At 51.6% G+C, this 20,220-nt stretch overlaps 1 protein-coding gene across 1 annotated transcript; it reads right to left on the bottom strand.

The window, feature by feature from the left end:
- Positions 1-13,760: 13,760 nt before the first annotated feature.
- CCDC182 (coiled-coil domain containing 182) lies at positions 13,761-18,522 on the bottom strand. The gene is made up of 3 exons (XM_036267637.1): positions 18,469-18,522; positions 16,764-16,821; positions 13,761-14,230 (listed from the first exon to the last, which is right to left on the bottom strand). Exon 3 carries the CDS (start codon positions 14,217-14,219, stop codon positions 13,761-13,763), a length of 459 nt encoding a protein of 152 aa, XP_036123530.1. The 5' UTR covers positions 14,220-14,230; positions 16,764-16,821; positions 18,469-18,522.
- Positions 18,523-20,220: the final 1,698 nt, after the last annotated feature.

The raw sequence follows: 20,220 nt of genomic DNA, 5'->3' as shown, positions 1-20,220 counted from the left end.
AGGGATGCCAGGGAATGCAACCACGTTACAAACCTCGATCCTGGCCCATTGACTCGTGTGGCCTGTGTGGGTTGCACGTCCTCCCGGGGACCCTGCTTCCACAGATGATCAGGCGACCACCATCCTGGAAACTCCCTGCTTCACGAAATTAAAATCTTCTAAAGAGCCGTGATAATGCCGGAGCGATGCTTAGAGAGAGGAACAGCAGCAGAGACAAGAGATCTGTCTTACTTTCTGCCAGCAAGGCAGTGCCCACAGCCGCGCAGGGCGGGACGGCAGCCTTGCCAGAAACAGACGGAAAACTACAGATACCACTTGAAACACAAACTGGAAACAAACCCCCGCACTTCAATACCTTCCTGGGAGGTGTTGGGTTGGGGCTTGGGGAGAGGTGTGTGTGGTGTAGGGTGCAGGCTGGGAGGGTTTACACGTGACATTCCTTCATTGCCAAGGATCGGGGAGGATGACCCCCCCCAGGTGATGCTCCTGCTCCCACCCTCAACCCTTTGGAGTCTCGTCGTCTTCACTTGTGAAATGAAGTGACAGGTGAGTAGAGTGGAGCCTCTTTAGAACCAGTGCTGCTTTTTCTCACTAGAGGAGAGACCTCGGGCAAGGTATACGGAGCGACCCTCTCTGTATCCATTAGCTCTTACTGTAAAACATGCCACTTCAAAACATAATGACTTAAATTGACCACTGGTTATTATTTCTCTTGAATTGACGAGTAGCCTGGGCAGTTCTGCTGATGTGAGCCAGGCTTGGCTGATCTTGGCCAGGGTCACTCCTGCATCTATGGGCAGCTGGCAGTCAACTGGGGTCTGGCTGGTGTAGGGTGGTCTTGGCTGGCATTCCTCGGCTCTGCTCCACATGGTATCTCATCCCCCACAGGGCTAGTCCAGACTCATTCTCATGGCAGTCGTTAAGTCCAAGAGAGTGAGTGGAAATACATGTGGGCTTTTCCAAGCCTCTCCATTGGCCAAAGAGTCACTTGGCTGAGGCCGGAGTCAGAATGGAAGAGGCCCATGAAGTTACAGGACAGATGGCGTGGACACAGGGAGGCGAGTGATTCAGGTTGCCTATATAATCCATCTACCACACCCTCTACACTGAGTTTCCCTTTTTTTTCGAAATTGAGGTGAAATTCACAACACATAAAATTAACCATTCTAAGTGAACAATTCAGTGGCATTTAGTATATTCATAGTGCTGTACAATCATCACCTGTATTCAGTTCCAAAACATTACCCCAAAATAAAATCCCATAGCTATTAAGAAACTATTCCCCATCCACCCCAACTCCAGCCCCTGACAACCACTAATCTGCTTTCTATTTCTATGGATTTCCCTATTCTGGACATTTTCCTATAAATGGAATAGGTGACCTTTTGTGTCTGGCTTCTTGGACTTTCAATGTTTTTGAGGTTCGTTCATGTTGTAACATGTATCAGCACTTCATTCCTTTTTGTGGCTGAAGAGTATTCCATTGTATGAATAGACGACAACCTGTTCAGCCACTCGGCTGCCGGTGGGCATGGGAAATGCTTTGAGTTACTGAGAATAGCGTTGCTGTAACGATCGTGCACAAATATTTGTTCAAGGCCCTGTTTTCAATGCCTTTGGAGCAGAAACGCTGGGTCATGTGACAAGTATACATTTAACTTTCTGAGGAGCCCAATTTCCTTTATTGTTCTGATGGAGATAATGAAATTACTTTGCTGATGCTGGGAGGTGCAGAGAGTGCGTGTAATACATCTTGCACAGAGTACAATCTCAATAAATAGTTTATATAGCTATTCTTTTTGTTCTTTAATTCAATAACCATTTATTGAGCCCAGGATCAGGAATTATGTGAAGTGCTGAATAGATATGCGGATACATAAGATATAAAATATCTATAAAACACATGTCTATATTTTTATAGACATATAAATATATCCCTGGGGTCCCTTTCAGCTCAGACTCACTGTGGTTCCATCCTTGCTTCTTGCCTGGCGTGTCCTTCACAAACAGGACAAAAGGCTCCCTCTCTCCCTCCCTAACTGCCTCCCAGGAGGCTCCAAGCTTCACCGCTCCCCACCTGAATCGGTTCAGACCACCTATTTCAGATCTGTCGGCTCTTATAAATGTAGCCACGCACCCGCAAAGTGAGATAAAATGGCAATGTGATTAGTGTGTGTGTGTGTGTGTGTGTGTGTGTGTGTGTGTGTGCGCGCGCGCGCGCGCGCGCTCCTGTGTCCCTGCCTCATTCCTTCTGGACAGATTAATACATCAGAACAAGCACTTAGGAAAGAATAAAAGAACAACCACCCGGGCCAACTCTCCAGACATCCAGTAACCAAATGTCACCCACATGGTAAGCAATAAAATAAAAATATATGCTTAGCAGAGGAAATATAAATATGATGTATATTTTGAAGTTGACTAACAGAATAGTGTCGTAAAAATAATACCCAGTGGCAAATTCAGGGAAGCGACCTTTTTCGAACGCAGCCTTCCTTTGGGCTGCCATTCCTAAAATATCACGGCGTCTGGAGCAGTAAAGCAGAGGCTGGCTTTCAATCTGACAGGAGCACCGTGTAATGAGGGCACAGAAATGTTCGCCAGCGCTCCGATGCTAGGACGGAATCTCACCCCCTCTGCCCGCCCCAGCCCCCCACTCCCGAGAACCTCGCCTCAGTCTGCGAGCATCTTCCCCTTGCCTGTCACAATAACCCCTTACTTTTCAAAACTCCTTTCTAGCCTTGTTCCGTTTGACCTTTACCACCTACCTCTGAAGTTGGGGGGGGGACAGGTATCATTATTGCCATTTTATGGATGAGGATGTAGAGGCCACAAAAGTCGTGTGACATCTAGGATCGCCCTTCCCTGGGGAGTGAACATCTCTTTCCTGTCTTAGAAATCATCATGCCTACCCCAAAAGTCATTTCTCTTAGATTGATTTTTAAAAAAAGATTTTCATACAAAACAGGCACCCCTCGATGGCCCAGCACAAATCTAGGTTCCCAGTTACTATTGGTTTAGTGAATACGAACCAATTTCTGTATCAACCAAATAAAATATTTTTTTCCTCGTTGTCCAAACACCATTTATTTAAAAGTCCATCTTTTGCACAGTGACTTGAGATGTCAACTTTATCATATCCCACATTTTCATATGTACTTGGGTCTATTTCTGGACTTTCTGCTCTGTGCCTTTGGTCTCTGTCTATTCATGTTCCAATACCGTACTGTTTTCATTATCGAGATTGTATAGAATGTTTGATATCTCTTCAGGCTAGTTCTGTCCTTATTGTTCCTCTTTTCAGGGCTTTTCTAGCTACTCTTCGTTTTAGTTTATTTTTCAATTGAGTTGACATGTTACATTAGTTTCAGGTGTGCAGCATAGTGATTAGACATTTATATACCTTACAAAGTGATCATCATGATAAGGCTAGTACCCACCTGGCCCCTAGTTATTACGATATTACTGACTATATTCCCTACACTGTACAAACAAAATATTATTAGAAAGGTAAGTCTGATGGTGTATATGAAAACATCAAAATATATCAAAAATAGGTGATGTACATTTCTTAAAACACACCTTTTGCAGCTCTTAGGTACTAATATTCTAACTAGAAAATGGAGGTCAAAACTTGAGAGCACTGCCCTGGCCGGTTTGGCTCAGCGGTTAGAGCGTCGGCCTGCGGTCCGGAGAGACCCGGGTTCGGTTCCCGCTAAGGGCACGTACCTTGGTTGCGGTTTGTCCCCGGCCCTGGTTGGGTCGTGTGGGTGGCAACCACTCGATGTGTCACTTTCACGTCGATGTTTCTCTCTCTCTCTCTCTCCCTCCCACTCTACCTGAACAAAATATCGAAAAAAAAAAAAAAAAAATGTCCTCGGGTGAGGATAAAAAAAAAAAAAAAAAAAAAAAGAAAACTTGAGAGCACTAGAGTTGGAATGCAGAGTGTTGATGTCGAGAAGAGAGCAACTAGCTGTATGTCTTTTGGCAAGTCACTTAACCTCTGATTTTCATTTTACCCTTGATGGAATAAGTAGAAGCAGATGATCTCCAAGCTCCTTTCTAGCTCTGAAATTCCATAATTTTATCTCTAGAACAACGTATTCAACGCCACTCAAGGAAAGCTCCGTGTCGCTCACAGAGGGGTCAGGAAAAGAATCCCTGGTGGAACCCCAACCTCTGATGCACTCACGGCAGGGAGGTATGTCTTAGGAGCAAGAAGCCTTGGGCCCTGGTCCTAGGTCAGGTACTAACTCACCGTGTAACCTTGAGCTTCTCTGTTAAAGGAAGCATTTGGACTAGATGAGATGGAGAGTAAATGTCACACCCAGTGCACTCTGGCCAATAGGTGGCTACCTCAAGTGTGGTATTTAGGGGAAAAAAACCATGAATCTGCAACCAACTCAAGATGGAAGAAGCCAGGATTAATTAGTAACGTCTGCCACAGGGGAGGGTGGAGGCGGCTCTAGGACCTTTGCCATCACTGGAGTGGACGCCTTCATGGTAGATGGCCTCTGCCAGCTTGACACAGACCTCTGTGTCAAGGTTCCGAGTCACCGGTGCCCGGGAAGCAGAACTCAGCTTGTTCAACTGTTTTTATATTATCCATGGTTTGGGTTTGAATAATCTGTCCCCTGATACCACTGTATTTCAGAAATTGCCACCTAAGGCAAATTCTCCACTTTTAAACTCATTTCCTGAGTTGGTCTTTTTAAATCCCACATTAAATATTGATCTGCCCTGGAGAGATCTAATTTATTTAGTAGAGACAGGTTTGACTCCACCAGAACTGTCAAACCCAGAAATAGAGCCGTGGCCCTCCTGAAGCAGTGGCCACGCAGGCTGGGGACAGACAAGCCAAGGACACCGGAACCAGCTTCTCTCCCTTCCCCGAGTCTCGGGAACTGGGCCTGCCTTCCATCCCAGACTGTCAGAGCCTTTGAGAACCTTCCCCATGAGGGTGGACGTCTGAAAGTCAAGGTGTCCCCCCTGTGTTAGCCGGGCTCCCCACCTGGGCCTCAAGCCTGCAGGCCTACCGGGGTGAACCACCGAAACCTCTTCTGCTTGCTCCTGACGTCCCCGTTGCTGGAGCATCACTACCCAGCGCTGACTTCAGAGGCTGCGACTCTCCCTCAAGTGCCGATTCCGGCCCAGGAAGGTGGCATTTCCACCTGGACCTTGGCTTGAAGCCTCGGCCCCAGTGAACTTCGGCGGGAGTGCTTTTCTTCTGTATCAGCCTGCTGGCTGTCTCCTAAAGGAACCCCCGGCGCCCAGCTTGAGGGGAGCAGCCCCACCCCCCAGCCAGCCCGCACACCGGGGGGCCGGCAGGCCCTCGCTGGCCTCCTCTGCCGTCGCACTCAGGGCACTTGCTTCCACCGCTTGCACTCTGGGCTGATCCAGCATAATTCCCTCCGTAATGCACACCGCCAAGCAGACGCCCAGGCTCCCTTCTGGGCTTCTGGCAACATCTGCTTGGGACCCCCCACAAGAGCCCCTGCAGCAGGGAACACAGCCTCTCTGTGGGCCAGGGAACCGAGTCGTAATTAAAATCTCCGTCAATTATCCGGCCATACCCGCCTTTCCCCCGTTAATGCACCCAGTGATCCCACTAGGTAAGCGGTGTCATCCTCTCATTGGGAGGTGAGGGGAAACTGAGGCTCTGAGGCAGTAGCCACCTGTGGCTAATTAAAATTAAACAAAATGTTAAATTTCGCCCCTAACTCCCACGAGCTGCGTTCCAAGTGCTCAGTAGCCGCATGTGGCTGGTGTGACAATACTGACAGCTCAGAGTAGTAGAACGTGTCCAGCCTTTGCGGTCATTCCACTGGGCAGCACGGTGAGGGGTAAGAGCACGTCCCTCTGCCACCGGGAAACTGAGCCGCACAGCTGGTACTTAAACAGGCCGGTTTGCAGACTGAGCGCCTGCCCACTGCTCTCCTGCTGCTGAAAGGAAGCCAAAGGGGAAGAGGTGAGATGAGGTCAACCAAGAGACCTCACCAGAGGGAAGCCTGTGGGAGGGCACCCTGGACCCGGCACCCGAAAGCGTGAGATCTCCTCACTGCCTCCCTGTGATGTGAGCGTCTAGAGCACCCTGGGCATCACGGTCCTGCTGCCGCTCTTACCCGGTCAGAGACGACTTCCGGGCCGCGAGGCCTGGGCCTGATGTCCCTCCGGTTCCGTCGCCTGTGGCCCGGGAGGGGAGTCACACACACAGTTGGGCACAGAACAAAGTCTTGTACAAGCTGCCACTCTCCAGAGACTGCTGAGATGGTGGAGGTCAATCAAGGTCATCGATCACCACGTTTTGGGCCTGACTTGCAATTTTGATTCAAGGATCATTTATGATACACCTCTTACGTGCCAGGCTTTGAATCCATCTCTGACCCAAATAAACTCCAGAGCCCACGTGTCTCCAGAATGACCATAAACTAAACACAACTGGACACAAACCCAGTCTCGATTTGTAGCTCTCAGTAGGAAAGGGGATTTAAATGATAAATTGTAGTATCATTTCTTTCCCATTGTGTATTTGAACTTCCACTTCATTTTTAAATAGCTTTATTGAGATAGGATTCATATACCATACAACTTACCTATTTAAAGCGCACAGTAATCTAAGAACACCTTCGTCACTTCAAAAAGAAACTTCATACCCATTAGCAGTCACTCTCCCTACTGCTCAGCCCCAGGCACGGCCCCGGCACCCACCAATCTGCTTTCCATCCCTGTGGAGGTGCCTGTTCTGGACACTGCACAGGAGTGTGGTCTACATAGTGGCCTTTTGTAACCGGCTCCTTTCATTAGCAAAACACTGTAGCATGATTAGTATGTCATTTCTTTTTTTTAAATTGCCAAATAACATCGTGTTGTATGGATATACCACATTGTATTTATCCTTTATCAGTTGGCGGACATTGTTGTTCCACTCTGGGGCTATTATGAATAACGCAACGGACATTCACGCACACGTTTTGCACGGACATATGTTTGCAGTTCTCTTGGGTATACACCTGGGAGTAGAATTGCTGACTCACATGGTAGCTCTATGTTCAGCACATGGAGACACTGCCAAACTGTTTTCCCAGGAAAAAAACAAGGAAAGATCGACACCTGGTGAGAGTCAGGGAAGATGCCCCAGGCTTGCGGCTCTCGGCACTCCAGGAGCTACTGAAAGGTTGGATCAGATCAGGAGCCAAAGTGCAGGGTGGAAAGAAGCCAGTTTCCAGACCCAGACCCTTGCTCCCCACCCACACCGCCAGCCCTGCTCAGCCACGCCGTCCCCAGCTTTCTTCCTGGCCCAGGGTGTCGGGCTGGGAGAAAAGGTGAGACTGAATTGCAGCAGCCGAGGCTCGGTGTTCCCCACACTGGCACCATGTGTTTGACCATCTTGCTGCTCCCCCAAGCGTCCCAGCTCACAGCAGAACAAGACCTGGGGTCCCGGGGAGCGCTCCCATGGCCGCCGTGGGCTACCCTAAGGTGAAGCCCCGTGTCTTCGATCTCAGCACCCTGACGGCTGGGAGCGCTCAGAGGAGCGCGCAGGCTTAGCAAAGCCTTTGAGAACTATGGCTATTGGCAGGGAAAGAGACCCCATCTGTTATTTTGCCTTCTATTTGCTTTAGAATTTCAAGGAAAGTGAGCAGTTGGGCTGCTCAACTTCATTGTTCACAGTTAGGGGGAGAAGAGTTGGAACGGAAACCCCATCTTCCAAAACTACAAAAAGCTGTCCTTTCTCGGACTCTTTCACGGACCGTGGAGCCCGCTGTCCTCCAGGACAAGGGTCTCAGCTGTGAGATGCGGCCTAATCAGAAATCCCAACTGTCCATACCTGGATCTCAAGAGTTGTCCAAAAAGGCCCAGCGTTCAAATTACCTGGCCAATTGAGGTGGTAGACAAGGACCTGAGTGTGGGGAGGAGGCATAAGGTCAAAAATAAGCCACTCTGGTCACAGAATGGGCAGGCCAGCTGCCTCTGGTTAAACATAAAAGATGCACCAGCCCTGGCTGGTTTGGCTCAGCGGTTAGAGCGTCGGCCTGCGGTACAGAGAGACCCGGGTTCGGTTCCCGCTAAGGGCATGTACCTCGGTTGCAGTTTGTCCCCGGCCCTGGTTGGTCGTGCGGGTGGCAGCCACTCGATGTGTCCCTTCACATCGATGTTTCTCTCTCTCTCTCTTCCTCCTGCTCTATCTGAACAAAAAATGGAAAAATGTCCTCGGGTGAGGATAAAAAATAAATAAAATAAAAGATGCACCAATCTGGCAGAGAGGGCCACCACCGTCCATGTTTCCTGCCCTGACCTCCTGTGACTTGCGCCACCACAGCCACACCCGGATCGTCGACGGTGGTTCGTGTCTAATGCAAGGCGACCAACCATCCCAGTCTGCCCAGGACTAAGAGGGTTCCTGGCATATGGGACTCGCAGCTTTCAAACAGAGACAGTTTGCTAGACCAGGACTGCTTACGTCACTCTAGATGGTAACGTGAATTACATCTCCAAGAGTGGCTGCCTACCTTAAGGACTGAGGGATTGCAAAGTCTCCCTGGCACCCGTTGGGTCATCTTAAGCCTCTGACTCCAAGAGTGAAGCCTGGGTGTGGGGCAGGTGAGGGCGGAGCAAGTGAGGGCAACGGGTTTGTACCCACAGCACCGAAGTCGCTCCCCACCTCCCCCAGCCCATCACCCCAATTCCTATACCCATGCTTCCCGCAGCCAAGTGATAGCTTCTCACATTGCCCAACTCTGTCCAGCCTTGCTGTCCCCCAGAGCTCCTTCCACCTGGTCCTTGGTATCGATTACAGTGATACCTCGGTTCTCGAACATAATTCGTTCCAGGAGGACGGTCGAGAACCGAATTGTTCGAGAACCGAAGCAATGAAACCCAATAGGAAAGCGTGACTCCACAAAGCGTGACTCTCTCTCTGCACTCACACTGATGACGCAAGCAAGGCGCGCTGGGCCGAATGAACGCCATTCGGCTCAACTCGGCTCATCTCGGAAGTTCGAGTTCCAAATATTTGTTCGGATTCCGAGACAAAAGTTTCTCAAATCTCCTGGTCGAATACCGAGGCGTTCAAGAACCGAGGTATCACTGTAAGTAGAAAAGCTAAGACTGAGGTTGTAGTAGCTGGAGCTGGTTACCTCCCAACAGCCAACCTCACTAATGGAAGCTTGATTTTGTTCAGATCTTGGGTAACTGAGGTGCCCAGCCCCAGGGACTGAGTTGTGCAATTGCTTTCCTCTTTGCTCATGATCGGTTTAGGGCGGGCAAGCAAGCCAGGTCTGGCCAAGGAGATGTCAAAGAAAATCTGCTGGGGAGATTGTGGGAACAGGTCCAGGTCTGCCACTCCTTTTCTGCTTTGGAAGTTATCGCGGGAGGACACAATTTTGTGAGCCACCATCATGTGACCACTGGGGGGATGTGGTGAGGGAGGAAGGAAAGAGGATCAGACAGATACAAACTCAGAGCCGCGTCATTGTTGAGCTACTGCACCAACCCTCTACTTCAGACGTCTCGTTATGTGAAAAAGTACACCCCCCAAAGAAGTCAGCATAATGAGTGTGCTGTGGCACACAGCTAAAAGTCCTTAATAGGGGAGAAGAAGAAAGCTTGAAGCCCTGCAGCAGAGAAAACCACAAGGAGATGCTTAGATTGTCACCCTGTCTTCAGGTAGGACACCTGTCTAACCCAACCTGGACAGATGTGCACCTGTGCTCTCCAAGACAGGAAATTCACAAGTTCCTGTCTCTTCTTCCAGTACTTCCTCATCATCACTGTAAGATGACTCACCTCCTTGGAACTGGAGGGCCATGGGGTCACCCCCATGGGTGCAGCAAAGGGGGCCAGCCCATCACGCCAAGTCCCTTCCTTTGGTGTGGGTGGTGGTCAAGAGAGGGAGCTCCGGAGACTTGCCGTGCACTCCTAGGCAAGTTAACCTTTCTATGCCTCCCTCCGGTTCTTCACCTGTTATGGGGATGATAGTGCCTGGCTCACAGGTCATTGTGAGGATAGTACGGGTGAAAGGTCAAGTGCATCTCACACTGCATCTCAGGTCCCCAGGACCACCTGCAAACTTGGTGATTCACTAGGACTACTCAGCCTAAGAAAAGCTGTCATATGCATGGCTAGTTTATTACAACTGAGGGTGCAGATTAAGATCAGCAAAAGGTAAGGGGAGCACGGGCAGGGTCCAGGAGACCAGGCTGCTAGTTGTCCTCTCCCAGTGGAATGGTGGGGACAATGATCAATTTTCCCAGCAACAATGTGTGGCAACAATGTAGGAAGTACTGTCAACCAGGGAAGCCCACCTGAGCCTTGGTGTCCAGGGTTTGTATTGGTGGTCTCCATAGCTGGGCATGGAGCACCTCCCTGACTGACTTAGTCTCTCAGTCTCCAGCCCCTCCAGAGGTCAGAATGACACAGCCTGGCCCAGGGTCGCCACCATCAAGCACATTGTTAGCATAAACTCTCTGGCTTGGCCCAACACCCCAGGTAAACTATGACACTCTTATCAGGCAGCTCATTGCAAGAGCTTGGAGGCGATCTCCCAGGAGCTGGTCCGGAGCCAGACCTTTCTTTGAAACGTGCGAGGTTTGAACATCCCACACTTGCTGAGTGGACCCTTCCCTGCACAGGCACGTACGAAGCGCCATTATTTTCGTTTCTCACATAGGGCTGAAATCTGCCCCCACTAGCATCCTCCCTGTGTTGCTAGCACTGCCCTATAGAATTATACGGCTTCATTTAGCCCCTTCTTTCCTGATGGAGGGCCCCACTGAGGCAGCGCCGTGGGTCCCCTCCCCTCACCGTCCCAGGAAAGCAGTGGCTGCCTGGTGGGCGGATTTGAAGGAAGCTCAAGCTCCTGCACGGCTCTCTCGGGCTGTCGCTCAGCAGAGGCCACACCGTCTGCTCACAGCAGCAGCCGGCCAGCCCTGTGCCTGGACATGCACCAGGTGTGGGGATGAGGTCTTCGCCAGCCCACATGGCTCGCAGATTCTAAACCCCTTACAGCAATAATGGTGGTATCTCGTCGTCATTCGCCTGGCTCTTGTATCTGTCTTTCAGCTGGTTCCTAATGGGGGCAGAGAAAAGAAGGGCGACCTTTATTAGCCCCTCAAACCCCAGACACAACCAGGCCTCCAGGGTTTGGAAAGTCATGGTCAGGTTTCCCCTCAAGCATCTCCTCCAAGGTCCCCAGGTCCTTCCATCATGCCCCCTCCTCAGGACTCCCTGGCTTGCTGCCATCCTCTGGGCACACTCCAGGCTGTCTAGAACCCTCTAAAGGGTTGGCCCAGAACTAGGCACAGACCACTCCAGGTGTGGCCTGGGGGGACCACGCACAGGGCAGTGCCTCTTGGTCTCTTCTCAGTTCCCGTGAACACCGTCATCTCCGAGCAGTCATTCCATGCTGCACCCACAGTAGACACGAACTCTTTTCTACGGGAGTTAGCATTAGATCCAGTTTTCTCTGCACAGGACGGTTGATTTTGTAAACCTCTTATAATTGGCCAGTAAAATTCTCCTTCTTAGATATGTTTGTAAACACATACGCAGGCATCCTCTACAAGGTTTAAGGGTATAGGAATCACACACACACATACACACACAAAACAATCCTTTCTCCCAGAGCTCACCTCACTAATTCAGTATGTTCATATTTTATTGCTCAAGAAATATTTAGCAGATATTCATCAGGTTTCCAAAAGCACTACATCGTCGTGAAGATCACAGCCTCTAAAGTCAGACATTTCTAGGTTCAAATCTCAACTCCACCATTTATCAGCTGTGTGACCTTGGGTGAGTTGCTTAGCCTCTCTGAGCTTTAGCTTTCTCGAATCCTAAAGTGAAGGTCATAATAGTACCTACTTTCAACAGGCCAACCTGGTGCCTAGAACATATCATATTCTTGAAAACTCTAATCTAGCAGCAGCACAAGCAGCAGCAATAGTAATGAATATTCTTATTATCACTTCGGCTAAACCTTCCAAAGTAGAAATGGCCTAAAGTTAGAATAGGGATGCAGCCCTTCAGGGGAGGTAGTTGATAGACAGATACTGCAATTAACAATGGGTCACGGGGTCCTTTTGTGAAGTTCAGCTTGGGGGTTCCAGATGTTCAAATCTCGTTTGGGGAGAGTCTATAAAAGAAAATAGGGAGATCGCTTATCCTCTGAGACGACGTGGAGGGACCTGGAAAGCATTATCCTAAGTGAAACAAGCCAAACAGAGAAAGACAAATATCATATGATCTCACTTATTTGTGGAATATAATGAACATAGCAGTCTGAGGAATGGGGTAGTCCCAGAGACGTGGAAGTGGGGTACAGACTGACAATCCCCAGAAGAGGGGGTGGTGGGGGAGAGATAAACCACAGAACTTCTATGCATGTATGCATGAACAATGGACATGGACAGCAAAGCTGGGGACAGGGTGGGGAGGGAGGGGCAGGGGGAAATCAGTGGGGGAAAAAGGAGAAATAATAATATTATTATTTAACAAAAATAAATTAATTAATTTAAAAAAAAAAGAAAATAGGGAGGACGGGGCTGAGCTGGACTATCGGGGGGATGGCTCGGGCTGTAAGGCCTGAGCTTGAAGGACAAGAGGCCAAGCTGTACCCGGGTGCTGACTCTGGCCTCCAGGCACCTCACGTCTGTGGTTTAGGTGAGATCCCCTGCTGCGTGGCTGTGTTTGGAGGGGCCAAAGAGAGACTATGTGGCTCAATGAAACAGAAAGGCTCATTGGAAATAAAAAGCACAGTGACAGCTAAGGACCCACCCCCCACCCCCCAGTCACCTATGTGACGACCTCAGTCCTCCAGAACAGATCCATGAACAGCTTGAGGGGGGTGGTTTCAAAGGGGCAGCAGGATGCAAGTGAGCACAAGTGACCTGGACTCGAAACGCGGTCCTGCCACTTGCTAACATGGACACGCTGGTAAAGGACTGACCTTCCCGAGGTCAGCTTTTCCCAGCAGGAAAACAGCACTTGCTTCCAAAGGCGCCTGTGGAAGTACTTGGATGGTGTGCGTACGTTGCCTGAGAAATGGCCAGGCACCGTAACAATTCCTGCTCCCCGGGTCAGATGTGAAAATCCGTTTCGCTCTTTACAGCCCCACCTCACAGGTGCACTGAGCTCATGTGACTCCAGCGGTTGCAGCCCTAACAAGCTGTGCCGGTCTCACTGGCCAGTCTGCAGGCTACCTGGCGAGGAGGCTGAGATGGGCAAAGGCAGCAAAGAAAAGTGAGATATGACAGCCTCCCAGCGAAAGCAGACAGAAAAGCCGGCTAGGTGAGAGTACGAACTGCAAAAGCAATGCCATCTGAGACCACTTAGTACCTGGGCGAACGATTGATCCCTCCCTCTGTGCATTAAGTAACAAATCATAAGAGCCTTGAGTCATTCAAAGTCATTCATAAATCTGTTCAACACAATCAGTTTAAGATTTTTTAAAAAAAAAAACAACATGTTATACATTTGAGCAATATTACCATTGCAAACAGGAAAACAGTTAAAAGGTCAGCGTTGCAAGTGTCTGAAAGACTTATATTGGGGCACCTCCTTCTCTGACGATGCTGGATAGTGGAGCTTCGCTGAAAGAACATACTGGGGTCTTTTCGCCTCTCAGCAAGGGGTGTTATTTAGGTAGAAGGAAAGCAATAGAAACACGGGGAGAGCAAACGGATGGGGCTTAGGGTGTGTCCTTCCATTTAAAACATCGTCTACTTGGCTGCTCGGCTAGAAGCGCAGCTCCTCCTTGGGGGGACTCAGTTGGCCTGGATCTTCTTGGGGAGGCCCAGCGCCTCTCGGCTCCCGCCCAGCAGTATGACCTCCAGCCGCCTGCAGTGCTCCCGGAGCTGCTTCTCCCGCGGCAGCAGGAAGGTGAGGACCTTATTCCGCACGATGCCCCGGTCCTCCTCCTCCCTCAGCCGCTGCCGCACGCGGGCCGCCTGCTCCTCCTGCTGCGCCAGGGCCCCGTTCATCTCACAGAAGGCGTCTTCCAGGTAATGGATGGCCTTCAAGGCCTCGTTCTTGAAGTCCTCCAGCTCCCGCTGCACCGCCACCACCTTCTGCTGCAGGATCTCCAAGTCAGCTGGCGGCAGGAGGCAGGAGGGCCACGTGCGGAGGGAGAAGTCCCCAGACTGAAGGCCGCTCTCCACCATCTTCTTCCCTTGTAAGGTATTCACCTGCATGAGAATAGACCCAGCCTGGTAGGGTGGGTCCATCGTCTTCCTGTCTGGACAAAGAGCGGGAGCTAAGAGACCAGCCAGGTCAGGGAGGTATTTGGGGGGGTGGGGAGCTAAAGACTAGACACAATCATTTGGACAGGAGAAACCCACATATTGTGACATCAGGGCCCCTTCAGCCAATCGGGAGGCAAAGCCGCATTCCATTCATTTGCATACGGTAGTCCCCTTGGTTGGTTATCCCGAGCTTTGTCTGCTCCTCTACCCAAGAAGAGGTGGATTCTGATCAACTCCTCCCCCTTCCAGAACCAGAGCTCAATCTCTCCCTTAACCTGAGAGACAAACCAAGGCCCAGAGCCAGGAAGTAAACCAGCCAGGGCAAAGCAGGCCAGGCCAGAATGGCTGCCAAGGCTGGGGGGTCTTCCACACTGGCAAGGGGCCTGGCGGGTCTTGGAATGGTCTCTGGGCTTCTGCACCTCATCACCGAAACAAGCATATCACACGAGAGAATACCTAATCGATGTCTCGCTCTAAACTGCTGTAAGAAAGTAATTTCTGATTCCAATCCATACTCCTATAATGATGTCAGAATTCTAGAGAGTCTTAGAAGCTGCAAGAAATATTCTGAGGTTTTGATGTATGGTCCACAGCAGTGCTGACTCAGGATGCGTGGGTCACATTCATTTGTTCTACAAGTGCTCATTGAGGGCTCACTCTCCACCAGGCCCAGGGAACATGTGTGAGCAGGAGGGATGGGTTGCCCACTCCCTGCCCTGCCGGGTCACGCCTGAGGCCGACAAAGGTGAGAGGAGACACTGAGGGCGACTCTCATGCTTCCAGTCCGGTCACCCTGACAAAGGAAAATGTTTCTGGCTAACTTGCGTTTGGTTTAGTCAAGAACAAACTTCTATCTTGCCAATCTCAATCTCTTGCCCAGATTTCTCTTCTGGCCTCCAGATCTAAACATCCCTCCAACACTGTGCTTCAAATGCAATCCACCCAAAGCGGGACCGGTTATCATTTCATTCAAACCGGTTTCTGTTCCAAAGTTGCATCAGGTTAATGACATCAGCCCGGGACCACACCCGTGCCAGCATTCACATGAGAAACCTGGGATCAGCTTAGACCCCTCCACATCCAAGCGGCTCTGAGTCCTAGTGACACCACCATCTCTGAGCATGCTAGCGTCCAACCACCTGGTCGGGGTCTCAGCTCCACCACCGACAAGCTGTGTCTCTGTGGCAGATGAGCTTACCTGCCTGAGCCTCAGTTTCCTCATCTGTGCAGCCGGGACATTAATTCAGTGATGTGCAGCTCCCTGGGGGAAATCATAGCTCTGATTTACAGCTGTTGCAGATTTCCTTAGTGTAAATAAGCCCACCATGGCTGATTTCAAGCTACCAGCAGGGTGTCTCTGGGCAGAGACGCACACAGTCAGTCCTCATGAACCTGTGCCACAGGTTCTGGACCCACGGGGCCCGTGCTGAGGGCAGCTGCCTTCCCTGAGATGCATCAGAGTGCCTGCCGTGAGCATCAGAGAGGGCACTTTGCAGGGACGATCATGACTAAACTAAGGCGTATTCTGAATCTCAAGATGAGATAGCAACTCCGAATATTGAAACAGAGTGTTCGCTGGCAAGAGCACTGTTCTAGGAGCCAGGAGATCTGGGGTCAGGAATTGTGTGGCCACAGGCCAGTCATCTCTCTTCTCTGCTCGGAGCCTCTTCTCTGCTGTAATGGGAGGAGGGGGGCAACTGGGAAGGTGTGGTCTCTGATGTTCTAAGTTCCACACAGTCCTTCCTTCAAACCTCTCCCGAGGCGCTTAACACCTTCTCCCCTTTTTTTGTGACCTCGGACCCATCCCTCCAGGCCCCCCCTGTAGATTCCATGAGGACAGGGACTGTGCATCTCTTGTCCTATGTACCCTCCAGGGTCCCGCCTGGTGCCCTGCCCATTATGGCACTTTCAAAACTAATGAAATAGACGTTATACTCCTAGGTGGCTCTCAAATCCCGGGGCTCCCCTGCCTTTCCTTCTGACAGAATGACACCTACTGGTCTGAGCGGAAACAACACCCTCTTTATTCCCAGACCTCGGGTCCGATGGAAACCGGGGAGATGATGTCAACAGCCTGCAGTCTTGTGGTGTATTCATTAGGGTGGATGTGCAGGTCCAGCCCATAGTAGGTTCCCAATAAATATTTTCTAAAGCAACAAAAAAAAAACGTGTCTGTCCTGTGGTTCCTGTCATTCTTTGACCCCCCCCCCCCCACCGTCTGACATCGGTTCTCAGCCTCTTTGTCTCTCTCTCCCACTAGAAGCCATAACCAGAGCTATGGAAGGAAAGTAGCAAAATTTAAAAAGAAATAGCAATTCCTCAGTTGCCCTGGTGCTTTTTCATGAGGTTTCGGTTCATTTCTCCTCAGAACTGGCCGGGGAGGGCCATGTTTGCCCCTGAGCCCCAGCAGAGGCTGAGAGCAAACAGCACCCCATCAGCGGAGGACCCCTGGCTGGGCGGCCCCGAACCTCCCAGGCAACCTCAGCAGGGGCAACCCGCTGCCGGGCACACGCTCTGAATACCCACCTCCTAGAACCTGCGCCGTCCGGGCCTGCACCTCCTCACAAATGTCCTTCCTTGTGTCCTAGGAAAGACAGCAAATCATTTGTCTTCTGCAAGGTGTCAAGAGAGAGGAATTCTGAAGGCTCCTGGCAAGGCACCTCTGGGCCCTGTCAGGAGGGCTTCTCTGTCCCTGGTCTATTTCCACAGTTCACAGGCTTCTGTGTCTCAGAATAATGGGGGAACAAGAGGGGGATATCAACCGCACAAAGATCCAGCCCGCACCCTGAGAATCAGATTCCACCTGAGTGGGCAGGGTCTCGGGTGGGCGTGTCGTAGGAGGTCCTGGGGCGGGACACTCCTGCCCCCGTGGATCAGCACTGTTCCCAGCCCCTATCACGTGCCCCTTGCCCTCGCCTCTTCCTCTGCATGTGAAATAAACCTTGATCCTTTTTAGGATCAAGAAAAGGGACGCGATGGATATGCACCCCTTGTACCTATTTAAAAGGGAGGGGAGCCCTTCAAAGCTCCTCATGTCCCATCTGGAATCACAGTCAGGGTCCCATTTCTAACCCAAGTCCTGGCTGGGGGAGCTTCCATCGTTGGCTCCGACTAACCACCGGGCTGGGCTGGGCTGGGCCTCCCAGTGCAAGGACCAACTTGGGGTTCTGTTCCCAAGCAAGAAAGGGGAGGACAGGCAACCCACTGTATTGGAAGAGGAAACAGTGGAAGCGCCGTCTCACTCTCCAGAAGTGCACCCGCTTTCAAGCACAGTCTTCGAGGAGTCCCTTAAAACCCGTCTATCTCACCCCTTCCCCCATCGCCAAGAAAAATATTATGAGGGAAAAAAACCAAAAACTAAAAATTCAAAGCAATCTCCCAGCAACACCAAAGAGCGTGTGGTTGGCTATTTCCAAAGCAGAAAAGGTAGTGGTTGGCCCTACCCAGCACGCTGTCTTCCCAGAACCCCCTGGGCCTGGGCCTCCCCTGGCGGCTGCTGGCCTGGAGGAGGATGCTCCACAGCCTGTCTCCCCCCTAGTGCCCCTACCAACGAGAGCAATCTTGACACCCTGCATCTTAAAATCCAAACACACAGAGAGCCTCCCTCCAGCCTTCCGCTCACCCATCCATCCAGTCTCGCACTCAAGGACACTCGCTGAGGACCTGCCCTGAGCACGGAGCTAGGCCCCAGGGTTTTAAGAGAGCAACAAGATAGAGGGGAGCCCTGTTCTCGAGCCGCTGGCATTTCAGCAGGAGACAGACAGTAACGCAAAGCCCTCGGCAAGAAGGTGGTTTGGGCAGGTCTCAGTGCTCTGAAGGAATGGACAGGACAAGGTGATGGAGAGCCTGGGGTGGGCGCTCAGGGAAGGCCCTTGACCAGTGAGGGCATTTGGGGTGAGACAGGAAAGATGACGATACCCGAGGGTACTGTTCAAAAGGGAACGGCAAGTGGAGAGGCCTTGAGGCAGGAACAGCCCCAGGAGGAGAGGAGGGGGAGGTGCAGGGCCCAAGTCATGGGGGACTTGGGATGGCATCCCCGGTGTACCCCCAGTGCCCTGCCAAGGGCTACTCTAGCTGTGCGTGACTTCCGCCCTGCAGCTGGTATTCCAGTCTGGGGAATGGGGACAGGCTGGGGTGGGGGTGGGGACCAGGATCAAGAACCAAACTCGGTGCTGTTCACCATGATTAATTAACCCAGAGCCAGGGCCCCAAGGCACAGAGCTAAAAATACCTGCTTCCCTCTGCGATGCGGCAGCTGCCACCCAGCAACTTCTACCCGTCGCCATTTATCATAATTTGACACTGATAAGGAGTGTCCACGGAGCTGTGTGTCTGCAAGACTAGGACTCCTCCACAGCCCACCAGCCAGCTGGTTTGTGGAAATCGTCCATGGCACTTTCCTACCTGAGCTCTTCTCCCACCTCTGAGCCCCGCCTTGGCCACCCCTCCATGTGCCTGCCGCCCGCCCACCGCCCGCGCTTGGCCTCCCCTCCGGGAGCCCGAGTGGACCCGCCTCCAGGGTGGGAGCCAAGGCGTTCCGGACAGCAGACAGCAGGCGCTCATGGTCGGATGCCATGTTTCACACCACTGCAACCCCGCCACTCGGCTGAGAGCCATCTATCAGAGGCCCTGCCAGCCCAGGGCGGCACTTTAATTAAAATATGTAAAACATTCTGGTGGGAGTGGATCTGAAGACACCGGCGCAGTTTTTGGACACAAGCAGTACAGGCAGCCCCACCGTGGGCTGGCCCCTCTCCAGCCCCGGAGGCCCAGGCCCGCGCCAGGAGGGGCCTCCAAACAGGCGGGCGAGGTGATGCCTGCCCTGCACCATCCGCCCACTCCGCCAGGCATGGAACTCAGCTAGGGCAGAACATCTGCACGAAAGAGAGGCTCACCAGGTCCACAGGCCAACACGGTGACCCCAGGAGCAAGCCAGGAAGGGCTTGGCATCACCCCAGTTGGAATATTCTATTTCACTCTCAACACTAATTTTCTTAAATGACCCATCATGAAGCCAGTACCTGGACATTTATATCAACTCTTTAGCGAAGCCACCGCATTGCCAGGACTAATGAGCTCCCCAAGGTTACTTGCTTCTCCTGTGACTGCCTTCTATGTGAACAGGAGGTGTGGTCCCGCTGTTCAGGCAGGGCTGGGCGAGCTTTTCCGCACAGAGGTCAAGTCAGAAAAATTATAGCTCAAAATCTATAATCCCACCTTTTTCTTTAAATCAGACAAGGCAATTGTTTTAAGCATCCTTTTCCCCACTATCATTAAAGGAATAGTGATTTTTACTGAAACATCAGAACTCAGGCCTGTGACACATTTTCTGGGCAATGACACAGACTTTGGGAAATGTGGAGGGGTTTGGGGAGGCAAGTTGAACCCTGAGCCCAACCAGACACCGGGGACCAGTAAGAGCCCCGTTGGGAGCTCCCGTTCTGGGGGAGCGGGGGGCAGGGGCAGTTTCTGGAGGTGAGTGTCTGGGGAGAGTAGACAGAGCCACAGGAGGGTGATGGGCGGCCCTTGCTGTGTGGGAGCTGAGTCTCCTTCCTACCCTGAGCCCCCGCTGAGGGGAGCAGGGCGGGGAGAGCACCCACCAGCTCGAAAATCACCCGGAACAAGACAAGCTGCTGCGCCCTCGGCCCACACCCCTCTAACCAGGAACAGGGCCAGAGCCACTGCCTACGTGACGGGGTGTCAAGCTGAATTATGTGAGCTTAAAAACCAAATCCCCTCCTTCCTGGGTTACTTAACTGTCTGCCTGGCAAGGCCGGGGGATTACTGGTGACAGACACCAGGGCCTGCCTGGCAGCTCCAGACAGAGAAGCTTTGATCACCTGGAAAACTCCAGACACCAGGACTCCTCACGATGAGTAATGAGCTCAAACCATTGGAAAGTTACCGGTGCCCTGCCGTGGGGACACACACAACCTCCCATGGAAGCCCGGGAGGCTGGGCCAGGGAGGGGTGCGGCCATCTA

The sequence above is a fragment of the Molossus molossus genome, unplaced genomic scaffold, assembly GCF_014108415.1.
Source record: "Molossus molossus isolate mMolMol1 unplaced genomic scaffold, mMolMol1.p scaffold_m16_p_19, whole genome shotgun sequence".
Taxonomy (NCBI): Eukaryota; Metazoa; Chordata; class Mammalia; order Chiroptera; family Molossidae; genus Molossus; species Molossus molossus.
This window is presented reverse-complemented; position numbering and strand designations above follow the sequence as displayed.

Coding starts and splice junctions, on each gene's coding strand:
- CCDC182 (XM_036267637.1), bottom strand. CDS start 14,219: ATGGACCCACCCTACCAGGCTGGGTCTATTCTCATGCAGGTGAATACC.